Source organism: Vitis riparia, chromosome 7 (genome assembly GCF_004353265.1).
Source record: "Vitis riparia cultivar Riparia Gloire de Montpellier isolate 1030 chromosome 7, EGFV_Vit.rip_1.0, whole genome shotgun sequence".
Classification (NCBI taxonomy): Eukaryota; Viridiplantae; Streptophyta; class Magnoliopsida; order Vitales; family Vitaceae; genus Vitis; species Vitis riparia.
The window spans coordinates 19,626,488-19,647,234 of record NC_048437.1 but is presented as its reverse complement, the minus strand read 5'-3'; the positions used below and the strand labels follow the sequence as shown (position 1 = coordinate 19,647,234).

Here is a 20,747-nt window from a genome sequence, read left to right as displayed (position 1 = left end):
GCAATGAATCTGTTGATGTACTGTAGTCTACCCAAGAAGCCTCTAATCTCTCTCTCAGTCCTCGGTGTAGGCATGTCAAGGATGGCTCTGATCTTATCTAAATCCGCCTTTATGCCTCTCTCATTGACCATGTATCCTAGTAGCTTCCTAGAAGTCACTCCAAAAGTGCACTTCTTGGGATTCAGTCTCAATCTGAATTGATTAATCCTCTCAAAGAATCTCTTTAAAGCTGCTAGGTGATCTGCTCTATCTAGGGATTTCACTATCATGTCGTCTACATAAACCTCGACATCCCAATGCATCATGTCATGGAAGAGGGTAGTCACTGCTTTTGATAGGTAGCTCCTGCATTCTTCAACTCGAATGACATGACTTTGTAACAGTAGGTACCCCACTCGGTAATGAAGGGCATCTTCTCCGTGTCATCTAGAGCCATTAGGATCTAACTATATCCGGAAAACCAGTCCATAAAGGACAACATCGAATAACTTGTCATACTATCAACTAGCATGTCAATGTGTGGGAGAGAAAAATCATCCTTAGGACTGGCCTTGTTGAGATCTCGAAAATCAACACAGACTCTCACCTTGCCGTCATTTTTGGAAACAGAGACGACATTGGCCAGCCACTTGGGATACTCGACCACTGATAAAAATCCCACATTGAGTTGCTTCTGAATCTCTTCATTCACTTGCAAACTCCAGCGATGGTGCAATCATCTCAACTTTTGCTTAACCAGTTTGGCATGGGGTAAAAGTGGCAAGCAATGTTGGACGATAGATGGATCAAGGCCTAGCATGTTCTCATAAGACCATGTGAAAACGTCCAAATATGATCTAAGTAACCAAACTAGGCTATCTCTCTCATCTGTAGATAAATCCAATCTAATCCTCAACTCCCTAAGTTGATCTACTGTACCGAAATCAACAATCTCTATGTCTCATGTAGCAAGTAAAACTCTTTGATCAATGGGGCCCGGATCAGAAGTAGAAAATGAGTCATCATTTGAATCATGTTGTGCAATCTCATCATCTATATCAAATATATGTGATGTGGGTGAAAATGGTGCAAATAAAGTGATATCACAAGAGACGGGTAGGTACTAAAAAATGCTCAAATTCATAAATGAAGAATCATGAACATCATTAGAATGGGATACAAATCTCGATAAAACATCAAATGAAAGAAGTAGGTTCACAAAGTCCGGCGCTCCCTCAACTGGGCCAATAAGGCCCTCAAACAAATCATCAACAACTATAACATCATCCTCTGAAAACTCCAGAGCATGAGCAATCTGGATCTCCTCAGCAACCTCGATGATGAACACCAAATAGATCAAATGGTGAAGCAAGTTCAGACTAAACTATCCCATCAATCTAGCTCATACTCATCGCGAGCATTTTATCAATGTACTCGTCGTGTGGAATAGCTCCATCTACCATGTCCCTAATCTCGGCAAATGTCCCATGGTCATCGACCTTATCTAGGAAATAGAGTGTCATGAGGCTCATATGATCTAGAGATGATGGGGTGGCTAATGCAAATGGAAGTGCCAAAAGCCCCATCACTCAACTGCAACTGATAGACAAAATGTTGAAGCTCGACCTCCTGAACAGTATTGAATCCCCCAATGATCCCATCTGAATGCGTTTATATCTTTGGTGCCCTTACAAAGTAGTCTACCAAGCTCATGTTGTATTTTTGATCGCTCGGATTTTGTCGTTTATTGGATCAAAACAAAATTTATAACCTAATTCACTATTCTATAGCAATTTGTACCCGATCAAAAAGTGGTTTTAGTACAAACTACTGTAGTATAGTGGTTTTTAGGTATCGTCCACAAGGATGGATTATTCTTGGTAATTAAGGCTTGAATGAGATGATAAGAAATGATTGTGATCAAATGAAATTGATTTGAAAATGCATGATAAAATTCCAAAATAACAATGTATTCAAATTGAGAGGAAAATGAAGTGAAAAGGAGAAGAAAATTAATAAGATGTGAGATTCTCGGAGTTAGGATTTTCTAGAGAGCAATTTCCATGGTGAATAGATGTTGAGATCTAATTTTCATCAAGTTAGATTGAAAACCTAAATTTTCATCTAAACCGATTTTTGATTTAGCTTTAGGTCTAGATCTAATTTCTGTCCAAATTAGGTAATCTAATCCAAGAGATCAATTTGAATCATAAATTCAATTCATCTTAAACTATCTTCCAATGATTCACACAATGCAACTATTCAATTTCATCAAATCTAGCATTAAGAATTTGATGAATCTACCTAGCTTGCATTGTAGTAATCATCCAAGACAATTTGAAGAGAAAAATCCCCAAATTTCAATTAATCAATCAATTGGATCAAATTACCTTTGCAATTCAGGCTCAATTCTCTAATTCACCATAGATCTTGCCTCTAGATCCTCTCTCCTCCGAGAAAAATGAGATTTAGCCACTCATGCTTGGAGATTTGATCTCACAAGACATGTTTGGCTACCGAGAAAATGAGAGAAACTGAAGGAAAGTGGAGAATTATATAGAGAAAAGAAATCTAAAAAGTTCTACAATTAGAAAATGTATCAAAAGTTTAAAAGTTTTTAAATGAGTCCATCTCGTTTCTATTTATAGGCCAAGGTAAAAAAGACACTTGGCAACATTTTAGAGGTCTTCCGGATGCTTCTTCATCAAGGAATCTGGAGAAAATGCATTTTCGCACAAGCCCCTAGCAATCTCGCATGATGGTGCAAAGTGGAGAGTCCATCGCTTCATTTTCGTTTTTCTGGAGCGTTTCGCATGACTGTGCGAAAATTTCGCATGGTCATGCGAAATTGCTTTTCACAATTCCATTATGTGCTGCAGCCAATACCCATGTTGTTTCATTTCGCATGACTATGCGAAAATTTCGCATGGTCATGCGAAATCGAGAAATATGCTTTTCCGACTCCTCTTTGCAATTTCTCTCATTTCTTCATGTTTAATCCATCTCCACCACCTTCAATTAAGCTCCAAATCCCAATCCAAACTGATTGCATTGCTTATTTCATTATTCATTTGGATCATCATCAACTTTATTTGTTTTCTTCAATTTGATTAATCTCTTTTGTCACCAATTTATCAAAATTATACCTTGAAATGACTCTAAAACTTCATAAAACTTGTTAGTAACTCTTGCAAGGGTAACAACATGCTAATTGAGTATTTTAAGCATAATTATTACTCAAAAGACATGAAACTCATGAGAATTATTATCTAAAATATGCTCTTTTTGAGTAGTAATCATTCTCCCCAACCAACACATTGCTAGTCCCTTAGCAATGGTATAACAAAAGGAAAGAAAAATAATACCAAACAAAAAAAATCATAAGTCACATAAGCAAATCATTTGAAAAAATATATTTGAAATTTCCATAGCATAAATGGTTGATAAACAAGCACACCCTACTATCCATAGGTATCAACAAAATCCCAACTTATTTACTATCTCTAATAGAAAGAATATCATGTAAGTCAAGGTATCAAAAACATATCCATCTTCATTTCCCAAACAATTTTTCCAAACAAGTCTTAAGTGTAATTAAGCTAGCCCCCAAATATAGTACTCAAAACTAATCCTCCCTCCAACCTAGCTCAGATTATCTCAAACAACAAAAATCACTCTCTCATAGGTCAAGAACGCACCTATCTTTATTTTATTATTTTTTTTTTTTTCAAATGACTTATTGTAGGAGTGCAATGCTAAAGGTATCTCCAAGTATATGGTCCATGTAGCGGGGATTCATCGATGACTCCCAACCATAAGGCATAGGGCACCAAGTTTATAGGACTATTTAACTAGCCACTAACTCCTCGGACTTCACCCCGGACTCCTCAAATTAGGATCCAATACCTTAGCACCTACAATTGAGCTCATACTCCACCTATCCACCCATGTAACAAGCATTGAGGTCAGTGGCTCCCAACCAAAATGGCTTAGGGCACCAGGCTTTAAAGACCTTTGGGCCATATACCCCTCGGACCTTGCTCAGGTTTCAAGGCAAGCATAACTCAACCTTTTTATTCATCAAATCATCAACTTTTTTTTTTTTTCAATTGGGCACATTGGCCTCTTTTTAAGGTGTCTCAACTCAATTCAAGACTAATCAATGTTACAAGACAATTAAGTCCAAGTCTTAAGGTCAGACTAGTTTTTCATCTTATATCCGGGGTCTAAAGTGCACAGTATGTGTCAAGACTCAAATAGAAATGACCCTTTGGAAAATGAAGATTTCAAAGTCAAATCAACTTTAATTCACATAACAAATCTTCTAAGATCAAGCAAAAAAGCTAGTACTCTAAATCAACTTTTTTCAAGTTAGGTTTGCTCATTCATCAATCACAAATGCTATAGTCATCTCAAAAAAATCTCACCAAATAAGTCACAAATGTGATTTATGGAAAAAAAAATTTATAGAAAAACTAATAAATCTAATAACATATTTCCTTCTCTTCATTTTTAACCCTCCTCCCAACCTAACTTGTACATTGTCCTCAATGTGTAATGAAAATATACAAAGAAAGAAAGGGAAGATACCTCAATCTCTCATGAATTTCAGCTTCAATAGCTAAAACAAAAATAAGACCACACATGAGAATTGTCGAATATGAATGACATAAGAGAAGAAAATATGAAAACAAATCTATTAAAAACCAAAAAAAACTATGTTAGAGACACAATGTATGGAGTAAAATCAAGGCATAGATGATGACAATTTCCAAAGAAAACATGATTTCAATGATAAGTCAATGATTCTCATGGAGTTTTTGAAAATTTCACACAAGTGTGCAAACTAGACAAGAAGGTGAAGTGTGTTGCAACCACTTTCTTCTTTTGAAATAATTTGGCACAATCATGCGGAAATTTGCATGTTGATTACTACTCAAAAAGTGCTATTTGATAGCTTTTAATTAATCATTTTAAACACTTTTGAGTAGTAGTTAGTGCCTTTTAACCCAATTAGCATGTTAAGGCCCCTTTCAATCAATTCTAATCAAATTGTGTAAGTTTTGGTGTTTTTGTTAGTATTTTGATCACCAAAGCATTATGAGATTGAGGAGAGTTTTATGGAATCCTTGGAAAAGCAATGGGAAGCTTAGAGGCATGAAGAATCGAAGCTTTGAAGCTCTTTTGCCATAAACAAGTCTGGAATGCAAGGGAAAGCAAAGAGAATCCAGCCATGAAGCATTCTTGATGACAGTCACTGCAGCCACTTTTGGAGCACTTCCTAAAGTCCAAATTATGCATGCTATATGTCATTTGAAAGCTTAGGAAGTCAACAATCCAATGCTTCAAACCGTGTACAATTTGGAGCTGAAATGAGGAAGTTACAGCCTTTGGAAGGCAACTACTCCAAGCTGAAGGAAGGATTCAGAAAAGTGCTGCGGAATCAGCCTTTTGTTGCGAGATATTTCGCAACACTTTTGCACAGTGCTGTGGATTTCCCCTGAAGCTTCACGCTATGATGGAAGCCAAACACCACAAGATGGAAGTCAACTTCGTGAAGGTGTTGAATCAGCCTTTTGCTGCAAAGAAATTTCGCAGCCACTCTTGTGCACCTGCGAAATTTCGCAGACCTCACTTTTCACCTGCGAAGTGGTCCTTAGTGCTTCCCGATATTTGTAACCAACACTTGGAGATATTTTTCATTAGATTTTTGTTGCCTAAATGCCCAAATTCTCCTTGTAAGTCACCAATGATAGGATTCCTTAGTTTATAAGTTAGGAATTTGGCAAAAATATCTATGTAATAGTTGTAAATGTAATTTTGGTATAAAGAGAGCCCGAGGAGCCTGTTCTGAAGGTGATGAACCTTTTGTACAAGTTTCAAAGGAAGAAATACACAGAGCTTGAGCTTGAGCTCTGCTTTACCTTCTCACTTTGATTGTGTTTTTACTTATTTTACTAAGTTATGCACTCTCTGAGGAGTTTTCCCCAGAGAATGAGTAACTAAACCTTTTAGTTCCTTGGAGTTAAGGTTGTCGGGAAAGGTTCCAAGTGCAAGAATCAGAAGCTTTGTGGTTTCAGCTATGAATGAAGAGAGAGTGTGTCCCGTGAATGGTTTCTAATCTTTTTAGTTAACTTAAAACGCCTTGGAGTCACCTGGGCCAACACTTGGTAAGGCAAGTGATCTCTAACCATGGAGATGCACTAGTTTACCCCTTGCGAGCCTCTGGTAGGTGACTTGAAGGTAGGATTTTCTAGAATAGCCAACACTTGGTAAGCTTTTGGACTCTTAGGAGACATCCATTAGTTATCTCTTGCGAGCTTTTGACGGGTAATCCAAGGTTAAAGATCACCTTGAATGGTAAAGGCTAAGTGAGAGGTTTGAACCATTACAAGTTGCATCAGTGAGAGAATTAAAGCTGAAATCCAATTGAGGGATGCATTTGTGCAGTACCTGTTAGAGAATTGACTTTAAGTTAATTCTCTAATGTGAGGAATTGAACCAACTGACCGGAGCTATGCTATTGCATGAGGAACCTCCCCTGTATACCTGAATCTCCAAGGAATGTTTTTCTTCTTAAGTAAATTTTCATCACTTGCCGTGTTGTTAACTTAAGCTTAACCCTTTTTCCAACCAAAGTTTGTGTTTTATTTCTTTAACTAATCTTGAAATGAAACAGCACCAATTCACTTTGAATTGGTATCATTTTCAACTTGAGTACCCTTCCCAGTGGAACGATCCTAGAGCCACTATGCTATAGTAGCTTTTTATTTGCTACCCTAGTTCATGGTGTTATAGGTTAAAAATTTTGTTGATTACTCCCGCCATCAAGGAGCACTAGCTGGACACAAATCAGCTGAGACACCAATTAGGCATGAATCACATGTACATGCGAATTGGTCAAGAGAGTTTTATCTTATTATAGCCTTCAGCATAATTTTCGCATAGTCATGCGAAAATTCGCATGCTGATGCGAAATGGTCCATATGCATGAAATTTCTGCAGTCATCCACATTAGTTTCGCATAGTCATGCGAAAATTTCGCATGAGTGTGCGAAGTGGTCCAGATGGCTCATTTTACTACAGTCTTTAAGATGGATTTCGCATAGTCATGTGAAATGTTCGCATAGTTATGCAAAATGGTCCAAAGGGTTAAAAAATTGTTTGCACTACCCTTATCAGTTTCTCACAATCATGCGAGAATTTCGCATGATCATGCCAACTGGGACAGACTCGGTTTGCACATTTTCAAAGGTATGAAAACTCCCCTGTTTTTGCATGATTGTGCTATTTTGGCATGACCTCCCTGTTTTGGCATGATTGTGCTATTTTGGCATGACCTCCCTGTTTTGGCATGACTGTGCAAAATGGTGATGGGTCATTAAAACTCCTTTTTCCTTTGCTTCATGCATTCCATCCATCCGGAAAGTCCTCCAAAACACAAATCAGAGAATTGAGATGAATTTATTTAATGGAAACTAAAAAAAAAATCAAAATCCAAAGAAAACTAAAGAAATGAAAAACCATTAGGCTAGCTAGCCATTGACATAACTAAGCCCATTAACCTTTGCATCAATACTCAATTTGGATATGGCTTGCAAACAATGAATGGACCAACTCCTTGGTACTTAAGCTTTCCCGGAAAAATATGTGGCTTGAAATAGCCTTCTTTGAACTTGTTCTTTTGAATAAGTTGGTCATGCCATTCCTTGAGCTTCTTTTTCATGGTCTTTGGATTATTTTTCATACCATGCTTCATTGTTTTCACTTTCTTGAAGCTAAAAGACCATTTCATTAACTTCAAAGGTTGAATTTCTTCATTGATCCTCCAAACTTCAATCCGTTCATTGGAAATTGCTTCACCGAGTTTTAAAAAATTATCTTCAACCTTTTCTTTCACTAGCTCTTCCATAGGCAATTCAATCAAATAAACCTCCTTAAGTTCCTCCTCCTCTTTGGTACCATGCTTCTTACATGAATGAAAAATGTTCAGCTCAATTGTCATGTTACCAAAGGTAAGTTGCATTACCCTACTTCGACAATTAATCAATGCATTTGCTGTGGCAAGGAAAGGTCGACCAAGTATAATAGGAACATGGTTGACTCCACTAGTTCCTTGTTCCGTATCAAGCACCACAAAATCAACCGGATAATAGAAGTTATCGATTTGGATCAACACATCTTCAATAATTCCTCTTGGAAACTTAACCGATCTATCCACCAATGAAAGTGTGATGGAAGTAGACTTTAGTTCTCCAAGCCCCAATTGCTTATATACCGAGTAAGGAAGAAGATTCACACTTGCCCCCAAGTCTAAAAGTGCTCTTTTTACAAAAGTGTTGCCAATATTCACCAAGATAGTTGGACATCCCGGATCCTTATACTTGATTGGGGTTTTGCATTGGATGATTGCACTAACTTGTTCAGTCAAGAAAGCTTTCTTTTTCAAATGCATCCCTCTCTTTATGGTACACAAATCCTTAAGAAACTTGGCATAGGTTGGAACTTGTCTTATCATGTCAAGGAGTGGTATATTGACTTTGACTTGCTTGAGAACTTCAAAATTTTCTGGAGCATTATTTACCACTTTCTTGGATTGAAGAGCCATGGGAAAAGGTGGAGCTAAGAGCATATCTTTCTTCTTAACCTCTTCTTTAACAATCTCATCTTCCTTTGATCTATCATCCTCTTTCACCTTTTTCCCTTTTTCTTGTTCTTTCACATTTTCCTTTTGTTCATTTCCTTTATTCTCTTTTGGTTTTGGCATAGGTTGATCAACTTGCTTACCACCTCTTAAGGTAATGACTGCTTTGACTTCATCCTTCTCAATAGAACTTTCACTTGTCTCTCCAATTTCATGGACTCCACTTGGACTTTGTTGGGGTTGTGAAGAGAATTTTCCTTTTTCTTGCACCGTATGCATGCTTGTGAGTTTAGAAATAACAAGCTGCATATTCTCAATCTTTTGTGTGAGATTGGTTTGCAAGCTATCAAATTTCTGATTGAAATATGTCTCCACATGATCTATCCTTTGGTTTACTTGAGTATTGATATTCTTTTGATCACCAATAAAATCTCCCAAAATTTTACTCAAGTTTACAATAGCTTGCTCAACCAAAGAAACTTGTTGTGGAGAGTCTTCCATGAATTGTTGGCTTTGTGAGTATTGCCTTGAAGAAAATTGATCTTGTCCACAATTCCATGACATGTTCGGATGATTCTCAACAAGTCTTTCCCCCATGGCTGGTATTGTAGGACAACCACTCACTTCATGTTCTATAGATTGACAATTAGAACATTGCTCCATGTAAATTGGATTATCATATATTGCATTCACCTCATGAAATCCCTTAGCTTCAAGTTCCTCTAGCCTTTTTGTCAAAGCTACCATTTTAGCTTGTAGATCAACATCTTCATTCAACATATACATTCCTCCTTTTGAATTGCTTTGAGACTTGGACTTGTGTAAATCCCTTTCATGTGGCTCATCCCATGACCTTGATATTTCAGCCACATAATTCAAAAATTCAAAAGCTTCATCGGGACTTTTGCTCATAAAGTCACCTCCACACATGGTTTCTAGCAATTTCTTCATAGTTGGCGACATGCCCTCATAGAAGTAACTCACCAACATCCATGTGTCAAAACCATGATGAGGACAAACATTGATTACTTCCATATATCTTTCCCAACAAGCATAAAATTTTTCATTGTCCAATGCCACAAAGTTGGTAATTTGCCTCTTCAAGCCACTTGTGCGATGTGTGGGAAAAAATTTCTTTAAGAAGGTTGTTTGTAGTTCCAACCATGACCTTATGCTTTGGGGCCTCAACGAGTTAAACCACAACTTAGCCTTATCCTTCAATGTGAATGGAAAAAGCTTCAATCTCATAAGTTCTATGGATGCAGTCCCTTCTTGAAAAGTATGACAAACTTCTTCAAAATCCTTGATGTGAGTATAAGGATTCTCATTCTCCATTCCATGAAATTGAGGTAGAAGGGGTACCAAGTGAGTTTTTATCACAATAGACTCATTAGGAAGAACTATACATGATCCCATGCCTATCCTTTGAGGATGCATATATTCTCTCATTGATTTAGACATGTGAGAATTGCCATTGTTTGGTCCTTGTTGAGTTTGTTGATTTTCCCCTTGATTTTCCATTTCCTCAACAATTGGATCACAAACCAAAGATGATTAGCAATGTAAGTTCTTTTCAATCTCTCCCTTGAATTTTATTCTCAATGTAGCATGCAATGGAGAGCCTACAAAACAAGCTAAGAAAAACCAAAACAAAACAAAAAGAACAAAAGAGAAAAATAAAAGATAAAAAATGGAATAAAAAAATAATAAAAAAATGGAGAATCGGTAAAGAGAACTTCACCAATCTTGTGATGTGGATAACAAGAGTTAATCCTCACTAAAGAAAATGCCTCAATCACCTTGGCACCATCCCCGGCAACGACGCCATTTTTTATCGCTCGGATTTTGTCGTTTATTGGATCAAAACAAAATTTATAACCTAATTCACTATTCTATAGCAATTTGTACCCGATCAAAAAGTGGTTTTAGTACAAACTACTGTAGTATAATGGTTTTTAGGTATCGTCCACAAGGATGGATTATTCTTGGTAATTAAGGCTTGAATGAGATGATAAGAAATGATTGTGATCAAATGAAATTGATTTGAAAATGCATGATAAAATTCCAAAATAACAATGTATTCAAATTGAGAGGAAAATGAAGTGAAAAGGAGAAGAAAATTAATAAGATGTGAGATTCTCGGAGTTAGGATTTTCTAGAGAGCAATTTCCATGGTGAATAGATGTTGAGATCTAATTTTCATCAAGTTAGATTGAAAACCTAAATTTTCATCTAAACCGATTTTTGATTTAGCTTTAGGTCTAGATCTAATTTCTGTCCAAATTAGGTAATCTAATCCAAGAGATCAATTTGAATCATAAATTCAATTCATCTTAAACTATCTTCCAATGATTCACACAATGCAACTATTCAATTTCATCAAATCTAGCATTAAGAATTTGATGAATCTACCTAGCTTGCATTGTAGTAATCATCCAAGACAATTTGAAGAGAAAAATCCCCAAATTTCAATTAATCAATCAATTGGATCAAATTACCTTTGTAATTCAGGCTCAATTCTCTAATTCACCATAGATCTTGCCTCTAGATCCTCCCTCCTCTGAGAAAAATGAGATTTAGCCACTCATGCTTGGAGATTTGATCTCACAAGACATGTTTGGCTATCGAGAAAATGAGAGAAACTGAAGTAAAGTGGAGAATTATATAGAGAAAAGAAATCTAAAAAGTTCTACAATTAGAAAATGTATCAAAAGTTTAAAAGTTTTTAAATGAGTTCATCTCGTTTCTATTTATAGGCCAAGGTAAAAAAGACATTTGGCAACATTTTAGAGGTCTTCCGGATGCTTCTTCATCAAGGAATCTGGAGAAAATGCATTTTCGCACGAGCCCCTAGCAATCTCGCATGATGGTGCAAAGTGGAGAGTCCATCGCTTCATTTTCGTTTTTCTGGAGCGTTTCGCATGACTGTGCGAAAATTTCGCATGGTCATGCGAAATTGCTTTTCACAATTCCCTTATGTGCTGCAGTCAATACCCATGCTGTTTCATTTCGCATGACTATGCGAAAATTTCGCATGGTCATGTGAAATCGAGAAATATGCTTTTCCGACTCCTCTTTGCAATTTCTCTCATTTCTTCATGTTTAATCCATCTCCACCACCTTCAATTAAGCTCCAAATCCCAATCCAAACTGATTGCATTGCTTATTTCATTATGCATTTGGATCATCATCAACTTTATTTGTTTTCTTCAATTTGATTAATCTCTTTTGTCACCAATTTATCAAAATTATACCTTAAAATGACTCTAAAACTTCATAAAACTTGTTAGTAACTCTTGCAAGGGCAACAACATGCTAATTGAGTATTTTAGGCATAATTATTACTCAAAAGACATGAAACTCATGAGAATTATTATCTAAAATATGCTCTTTTTGAGTAGTAATCAATGGGCAAATAGGATAGTCAAATGGTGTGTGAGTTAATTGGGCTTTCACCCTCTCCTTGTGTAATCGTGCCATATATCGATAATTGGCCTTAGTAGGAATGAACCCGAGTCCAAATGGTACATCATGATCAAGGATAACTATAAACTCACTGGGCCCATGCTAACGTTGACCCAATCCCATGCCAAACAGATAAGACATGCTTCTCATCATGTCAAGTACCACTATGTTGTTGTGCTGATCAAATGACATAGCCACGAAGTCTCTGCAAATGTCCTCAATCTCAAGAGTTTGCATCTCATCAAATGTGAACCAAGTCAAAAATAGGTCATCATCACTATGACTGATATAAAGCACTAGCTCGGAAAAAGCAAACATATCTCCAATAGACTGCACTGTGACGACCTGCCCATCATGAATGAACTTCACCTTTTGATGAAGGGAAGAAAGAATAGCTCCAGTTCTATGAATCTAAGGTCAGCCCAATAGCAGGTTAAAGGATGTAAGAATCCTCAAAACCTGGAATAGAGTAGGAAATGTGGTCGAACCTATCAATAACTCGATCTCCTAAGTGCCTATGACCTCCCTCTTAGTACTATCATATGCTCTGACTGTCTGAGTAGAGGGACAAAAGTTTGAGACCGCATAACCGAGATCAATGGCAGTAGCTAACAGGCAGACGTTCAAGGACAAACCATTGTCCAAAATGACAGATGGGACTCAATGGTCTGAACAACCAACTAAGATGTATAGAGGACGTGTACGGTCCGAACCCTCGGGTGGCAAGTCATCATCAGAGAATACAATGCAAGTGGCTCTACTAGTCCTCATCATGTGGATCAACCCGTTTAGAGTAAAGGTAGTCTTAACCCTAATCTGACTCAAGGCCCGAATCAATGCATCTCTATGAGTGCTAGAAGATGCCAGTAATCTCCAAATAGATATACGAGCCTAGGTGCTCTACAATTGTCTCAGAATCTCATCATCCTCTCTCCTGACCTCCTCATGAGAGGATCTCCCTTCCAAGGGTCTAGCGGCTGTGGGGGGTTGTTGTTGTACTACCCTACCTTTGCGAATAACATATTGTATATCTGGAGTATGAACATCATCAACATATGGAGTATGGGCCTCATCAACATCTGAAATCAAAACAAACGGAGTCTGAACACTGTAACATAGGAAAGTCAATGGCTCAACTACAGTTGACTATACTTTTGTCACATCGACAACCAATCTGAATGGTGTGGGCATCCGTGGGCCCAAGGTCACTCCACTTACCTCATAAATCCCATCTACTACTATAGGCTCCGACTCTAACTTATCCCTACTCAGCATGTGGATATGATCATCAAACTCAGCAAAGTCAATGAAATGTATGTCATCGGCCGGAGGGGAAACTGCATGTGTAGTATGGGCTGGTAATGGGTTTGTGGTTACACTCGTTGACCCAAGTGAACCAAACCTTGATCAATCAGGTCTTGGATGACATGTCTCAAAGTGGTACAATGATCTATCTCATGCCCTGGCCCCTGATGATATGTGCAATGTAAATCCATCCTAAACTGTGGCGAGACAGGCTAAGGCAACAGCCTAGGAACAAGAATTGTCAATAATCTGGCCTCTGTGAGCTTCTAAAGAGTCTGGCTCAATGACATACCCAACTGTGAGAATTGTCTCTGCACCCTTAAAACAAAAGGAACAGAAGTCTGTAGATCTCTAGGTCTAAGATAAGAAGTTGGGGGTCTCGCTACAAGTTGTGTTGCGTAGTATGGTTGTACCGGGATAGGATATGAAACAGGAGGTCTCTCTATGCCTTGTGCGGCATAGTAAGGCAGTGTTAGTGTGGGAGGCAAGTAAGCTTGATCATACGGCTAAGGAGGTACTCATGACCTATACTACTGAGAAGGATAAGAAAGGTGAGTCCTAGTAGGCTGTGGAACTGACTGATGTTGCCTGGGAGTCCTCTGACTAGTAGAAGTGATAGTGCCCATATCAGTTGTTCTTTGTCATCCGAATGTTTTCTTCCCCTTAGCATCAGTAGATGAAGAATCTGTCTATAATTCTCTCGATACACCATCCTCAACATCATACAAAGCTAAAACCAGAGAACCAAAATCTGTAAAAGGTACTCCGACCACATGTCTAGCAATCCTAGGCTACAAACTCCTCAAAACCATCTGTATTTTATCTCTCTCTAATGATCTATGAACAATCTCTGCTATCTTCTCGCGCCAGTGGGAAATAAATGAAGAAATGGACTCTTCAGATCTCTACCTCAAAGCCTTAAGCTCTCTCCTAAACACATCCACGATAGTATTAAATGAAAACTATCGCAGAAACTCTTGGGTTAAGTCATCCCATGTCTTGTTTCGTGACTCCAAATATGCAACTCTCAACACTCAATAATCAACTAGAGTGCCAGTGAGTGGTATGGGTGCATCCAAAAACCCTATAAAGCTAAAGCATAAGAGGAAACATATTGATCGCACAACTATCCATGACACTTAGCTCTGGGCCATATAGGTCTTCAAAGATTGGACTTCAATCAGCATCAATGTGTTGGCCTCCTCCACAATGCTCCCAAACATCGATATAGCTCGTCACTAGACCCTACTCCTAACCACTAGCTTAGTTAGAGAAACGAACACACACAAGGCCTTACACTTGCAAATGTAAGAATCGAAATGAAGAGGATGACTAAAACCAGAGGGTTGGAGGTAAAGGGATAGATGTGTGACCCACATAGACAAGTAACATGTAATCACATAGGAAAATAGCAGTCATGCAACAAGGAATCAAGTAGAGCACAAGTATATCATCCATGTCCACACACAAGTTAAACAAGAACATGACAATCAAGATGAATAGCAACAAGGATAGCATGCTCAAAGATGATTGAGATAATATACAAGCAAAGGAATCAACACTAAGATAAACAATATATACAACAATGTGAATATACATGCCAAAGTGAGCAGGATAATTATGGCAAAAGTAGAACCAGTATGCTAAGACAAGCAAGAGGATCAATCGATATCATCACCACATCAATGTCACAAATGGATATAACAATCAAGCATAGAAAATCGCCACATCAAAATCCTCAATGTGTTATAATCACTCAAGCATAGAGAAGCACAAAGAGAAGGTATCCATCAACTGACTAATCAAACGCCACATTTGCCTCAACTTAAGTTCAAGCTTGACCTTCAAACTTCCCTAGCAAAGTCACCATTTTGTGGACCCCATATTTCGCTTGAAGCGTTCCCACTCAAAGGCGAAACTCGTTTTTTTATTTATTTGGTGAAAAATATGATTTTTAGAAAAGATTTGGAGTCACCGTTTTTTTTTTAAGGGAAAACAAAATAAGAAAGAAAGCCCTAAGTGTGACTCCTTATTTGGAAAAGACAGTCTATGGAAAACTTAAATCGGGTCCGGGGGTCAAGTTACCTATTGGAAACTACGATGGTAAGTCGTAGCACCCCTCTAAGCCCTATAATAAGGTCTCTACTAAATAAGGTGAAGCAAGCATAACAATTAACTAGGAGATCAATGGATACTAAAATGATCATAGATCAAAAGCAAGTCATGATAACGAATAAATAAACAAAGAGTGAGAGCGTATCTTGACAATAGGTAATAAAGTGTTATCATGAAACAGAGTAAGTACACAATAATGAATACAAAATATATCACATGCATATCAAAGAGCAAGACAAAGATCAAACAATATTCATTAAGTATAGCAATCGACAATCAAAAGAGAAGACTCATATGTAGGGCCCCACCAAAGCCCAATTGATTTTGCATGAATTAATCCCACAAATTCCATTGTTTTGGAATTATGAAAATCATATTCATGCTTATTAAAAATCAAGAAAAGCGGAAAATTATTTTAAAGTCAAAGAAAATTTGTGAAAGTGCTTACCTGAAAGGAAATGTAGCAAGTTTATTTAAAAACAGGATTTTTAGTAACTTAAAACCTTAATGAAAGATGAAAACTGGTATAATTAAAAAAATATTTGAAAACTAGAGTGGAATTAAAATTATTTGAAAGAAACTAGAGTTTTGAAAATTATTTGAAATTTGAAATTCTAGAAAATTATTCGAAAATAGAAGTTTTGAAAATTGGAATTTTGAAGAATTGTTTGAGAATGGAATTTTTAAAAATTAAATTTGAAAATTTAAATTTTGGAATTTTTTTTGAATTTGACAATTAAATTTGAAAATCGAAGTTTTAAAAAAAATGGAAATTTGAAAATTAAATTTAGAAATTGAAGTTTTTGAAATTTATTTGAACATTTGAGTTTTGAAAATTAAATCTGGAAATTGAAGTTTTGAAATTTGGAATTTTTAAAATTACTTGAAAATTAGAGTTTGGAAAATTATTTGAAACCATTTAAAAAAAAAAAAATTGGAATTTTGACACCAAAAGATGAAGAATTAAGATAATGACATGTGGTCATTGGATGGTGCACTAGAAGGGTGGCCATGCATGGCCATGTAGAAGTGGGGGGCTGGGGTGCAAAGTGGCTACTTGGAGACTACGTGGGTTGTGATAGGCTAGAAAGGCTGCTTGGTGACTGTGTGGGCTGTGACAAGCTAGGAAGGCTGCTTGGTGACTATTTGGGTTGTCTCAGGCTATGAAGGATGATGGGTGACTGTGTGGGTTGTGATAGGTGTATGGGGGTAAACTAGTGAGGGATAGGGGTATGATGGGTTTGGTGATGTAGGGTTGATGGTGGTAAGCTAGTCCCAAGGTATGACTTATTCAACTAAGTAAGTAATACTAGTTTCTTCCACTGTAAGAGCTTCTTAATCAAATGAATAGACTGAGTAGGCAACATGATTCTTCCAGTCAGTTTCACTTTCATCAAGAATTGGCCACCGATTCAACAAAAATTCTTTCAACTGTAAGACCCTTATGAGGTTGAAGCTCTTGCACCCACCTGAGGACCAAACTGCATAACCCATCACAATCACCTAAAGCTCTGGAGCATCAGGTTTCCATCCATCATTATGCATTAACCCAAAAAGCCCAGAAATTTGTTGGTTTCACTCACCCAACTCAAAAAGGAGCTTCACAATGACATTCAACAATCTCATATACTCCATTTCTAACCTCGTACAACCTAATAAGAGACTCACAGGAAGGTATATGAAGAAACAGAGCAAAGACGAGCAGAGTAAAAAAAAATGAAAAGAAAGAAAGAAAGAAAGAAAAATAGAGAAAAACAAATTGAAAATAAGGTAAAGATTAAATGCATGAAGCCTCATTTCATATGTCTTTCGTGAGCTTGAAGTAGGTGGGAAAAACCTAAAGAAGATTCAAAACATGAATAAAGATACTTCCAGATTGCTATGCAGTGTATATAAAACAAAGCCACGGTAACCCAAAATCGACCCACGAGAATAGAAGATGAATCAACAACAACGAATTATATAAAAAGAAATATCCAAAATAAATAAAGTTCAACATGTAATCCATATTATCCACACCTAAATCAATAAAGTGATACCAGGCAAACAAAAGGAATGAGAGAAGAGAAGTATGTAATTCAAAATAGGTTTCATGACAAACTTACCTAGAGTTGTTCCCTATCTACGGTATACTCATTCCCCTCTTGCTGCTCGTTTATCTTTTTTTTCTCCTCAGCTTGCTCTTCCCGAGGGTAGCCATGCCGGTGTAGATGAAAGTGGTGGCTATGATGTTGGTGGCATCTTCCATGCAAATAGAGATGTGTGGTTCCATGCAGATAGAGGTGTGTGGTACTACGTGGGCTGAGGCGCGGTGGTGCTATAGGCGTGGCGTAAAGGCTGGTTCCATATGGAATGGGTATGGAATGTCGTGGAAGTGACCACAATGTGGGTAGCAGCAAGATGATGATGATTAGGATGGGTGCAAAGGTTGCTATAGAGGTAATGGAGATGATGGAGTTGAGGGTCGTGGGTGCATACATGTTGGGTGTTGAGATAAAGCCGCCTGCTAGTGTGGCCTGGGTTCCAGAACTACGTTTGGGAGCTTGGTGGGTCTCCAGGTTGGAAAAGAAAAAAATGGTGATCCCCACTGTGCAAAGCCAAGAACAACATTCCCTTTAAAAAACAATAAAATAATAGTAAAACAAAAAAACTATCCTCTAAAAAGAAGGGTCTACACCCCTCCAAGTTATCCTCGAGTGGAGACACCCATTATCAATAATATTGTCTTTTGGGAATGGTTGGGTCTTGATATTGTTAGCAAGCAAAACTGATTTTGGTGCAAATATAAGTTTGTGAATGCCGACTCTACCAAGAAACTGAGGTACTTGCTACAAAAGGATCCTTATTTAGAAGAATACGGTTTAGAATTTAAAGTGAAAATCTACAATTGGACCCTCTTTTGAGAATCTTAGTTTGGTATATGTAACTTAAGATGTATATTACTGATTCCTACCACCATCACTTGGGTAAATTTTGTAAACATAGACGAGAAGTGGCATGTTTTGTGATTCCAATTTTTTTACCAAATTGCCTATACTTGTACAATTAAGTAATAATAAAAGTATAACAGTAGAACAACTATATTCTTCATGGTGCAAATTTGATGTTATTTTTGCTACGATGTCAGGTTTTTCATTAAAGGTCACCTTGCTTATCTTGACTCTAGTGACATGATTGGGCTCTCGAGGCCACCATCAACCATGCCCTGTATCACATTGTCCCGTGTCATCAAACAAAGGAAAACAAACCTCACAAACCAAGGTTTAGTGATTTCCATGTCTTCTGTTACTTTACGAAGATTCGTACATTAATTTATGCCTTCTTTTAGGCGTCTAGATGCCTTCCCCCAATTCTAAGATGCGTAGTAGCTCTAGTAAGTCTATAGCTGGATCTGGATCAGGATGCGCAGTTTGCCTAAAGTAATGCATAATGTAATTTGCTTCTCCAAAATGTTTTGGTTTTCTGTTAGGATCAATGTTTTGTAAGGTGGGTAATTGCCAAATTGATGTGGGCTTCAATGGTGAAATTGTTCTTACAAATGCCATGGCAACTATAGTTTGAAGGTCAAATTTTACTTGTCTTTTAGGCATTTGGGGAAAATGTTATTCAAAACTTTTTCACTATTATGATAATATTAATTTCAAATATTTTAATTTATGTAAGCACTATAGATATTTTACTTTATTAATTTAATTTCTTTTTTCATTTTCAAATCATTCATTTTTCTGTTACTTCTAAATCCTATGTATAATGTCGTAAAATATTAAGTAAATACCACATTAATATAATTATTATTTAATTTTATTCCATATATAAATTTGAAGAGAAAGCCATTTAATCATTGTTTTATTTTTAATAAAAGAAATTAACTATGGTAACCATTTACATGTCAATTTTTTTTTAAAATAAAAAATATTTGATACCATAATAGTAAAATTAACTTCAAATCTTTGCATAAAATATTTTATTTTATTTTATTTTCCTTTTTAAATTTCTATTTCCTTTTGAAATATTACTAATAAGCCCTTTAATTTTTATAGAATATTTTATATTTTCCAATAATTTTCAATATTTAATGTGCATGAAAATATGGTGAAAGAAACTCAAATAAAGAAACTCAAATAAAGAAACTCAAATAAATATGAAAATGATAGATTTTTAATAATTCAATCAATCAAACAATTTAAAATAAGGAGAATCATGATTTAGCATATTATAATTTTACTTGTCATGGACTTTTTTATTTTATCACTTTTTACAAATTTTTGTCTTTTACCACAATTACACCACTTTTCACACCTGAAATCATAATTCTCCCAATTAACTATCATTAATAATTAAGGATAAGTATTATTTATTTAATTAAAAATATTTTTTAACTTTTAAAATTTAATTTTTTTAAAGAGTCAAAATTTCTATTTGTTTCTCTTATATGTTCTTAATAATCTTTGAAAATTTTGAGATGGAGCCAAAGCCTACTCCACATTGTTCCTACCATTAAAAATAATCAAATAGGTTTTATTTGGTAACTATTTTCAAAAATAGTTTTCTATTCTTTAAAATAAAAAATAGAAAACTACGTTTAATAGCCAAAAAATGTTTTATGTCTCTGTTATTAAGAACATAAAACATGGTGTTTTCAAATAAATAACTTTCAGTTGTTTTTTATTATTTTTACTTGTTTTTTATGGGTTATTTTAAAACATAATTATAAAAACACGTAAAATGATTAAAAATAAAATATTAAACATATAAATAATTTTTAAAAGTATTTTAAAATATTAAAAATATGTTAAAAATATTTTAGGTTTCCAAACAAATTTGTGTTTTACAAAACATTATAAATTAGTTTTCAAAAATTATTTTTTATAGCTATTTTCGAAAACAGTTACCAACATGTACATAATTTCACAATTATAAAGAGTAATTTTATTTTCCTACTTCACACCAATTTTATAATATTTATATAATTTCTAATGTCCTAATTATTGTAAATAATTGTATTCTACTCTATTTATGAAAATATCATATAAAAATTCTTCACTAATAAATATTTTTTTAAATGTAGTTATTTCATATTTTTATTTTTATCATGATGAGATATTTTCTTTATATGACATTTTATCTTTCAATATAATATATTTAATTTTTTTTATAGGGTGTTAAAGAGCAAAAAATAATTACTATTTCTTTTTTTAATTTTCTCACTAGGTGAATAGATTATAAATTAACACATAAT

At 35.8% G+C, this 20,747-nt stretch overlaps 1 protein-coding gene across 1 annotated transcript; it reads right to left on the bottom strand.

Moving 5' to 3' along the window:
• Positions 1-7,558: 7,558 nt before the first annotated feature.
• LOC117918137 lies at positions 7,559-8,587 on the bottom strand. Its single transcript, XM_034834660.1, has one exon. The coding sequence runs from the start codon at positions 8,585-8,587 to the stop codon at positions 7,559-7,561; it is 1,029 nt and encodes a 342-aa protein (XP_034690551.1).
• Between the last annotated feature and the right edge of the window lie 12,160 nt (positions 8,588-20,747).

Excerpts from the sequence above, each read along its gene's own strand:
- LOC117918137 (XM_034834660.1), bottom strand. The coding sequence starts at position 8,587 with ATGGCTCTTCAATCCAAGAAAGTGGTAAATAATGCTCCAGAAAATTTT.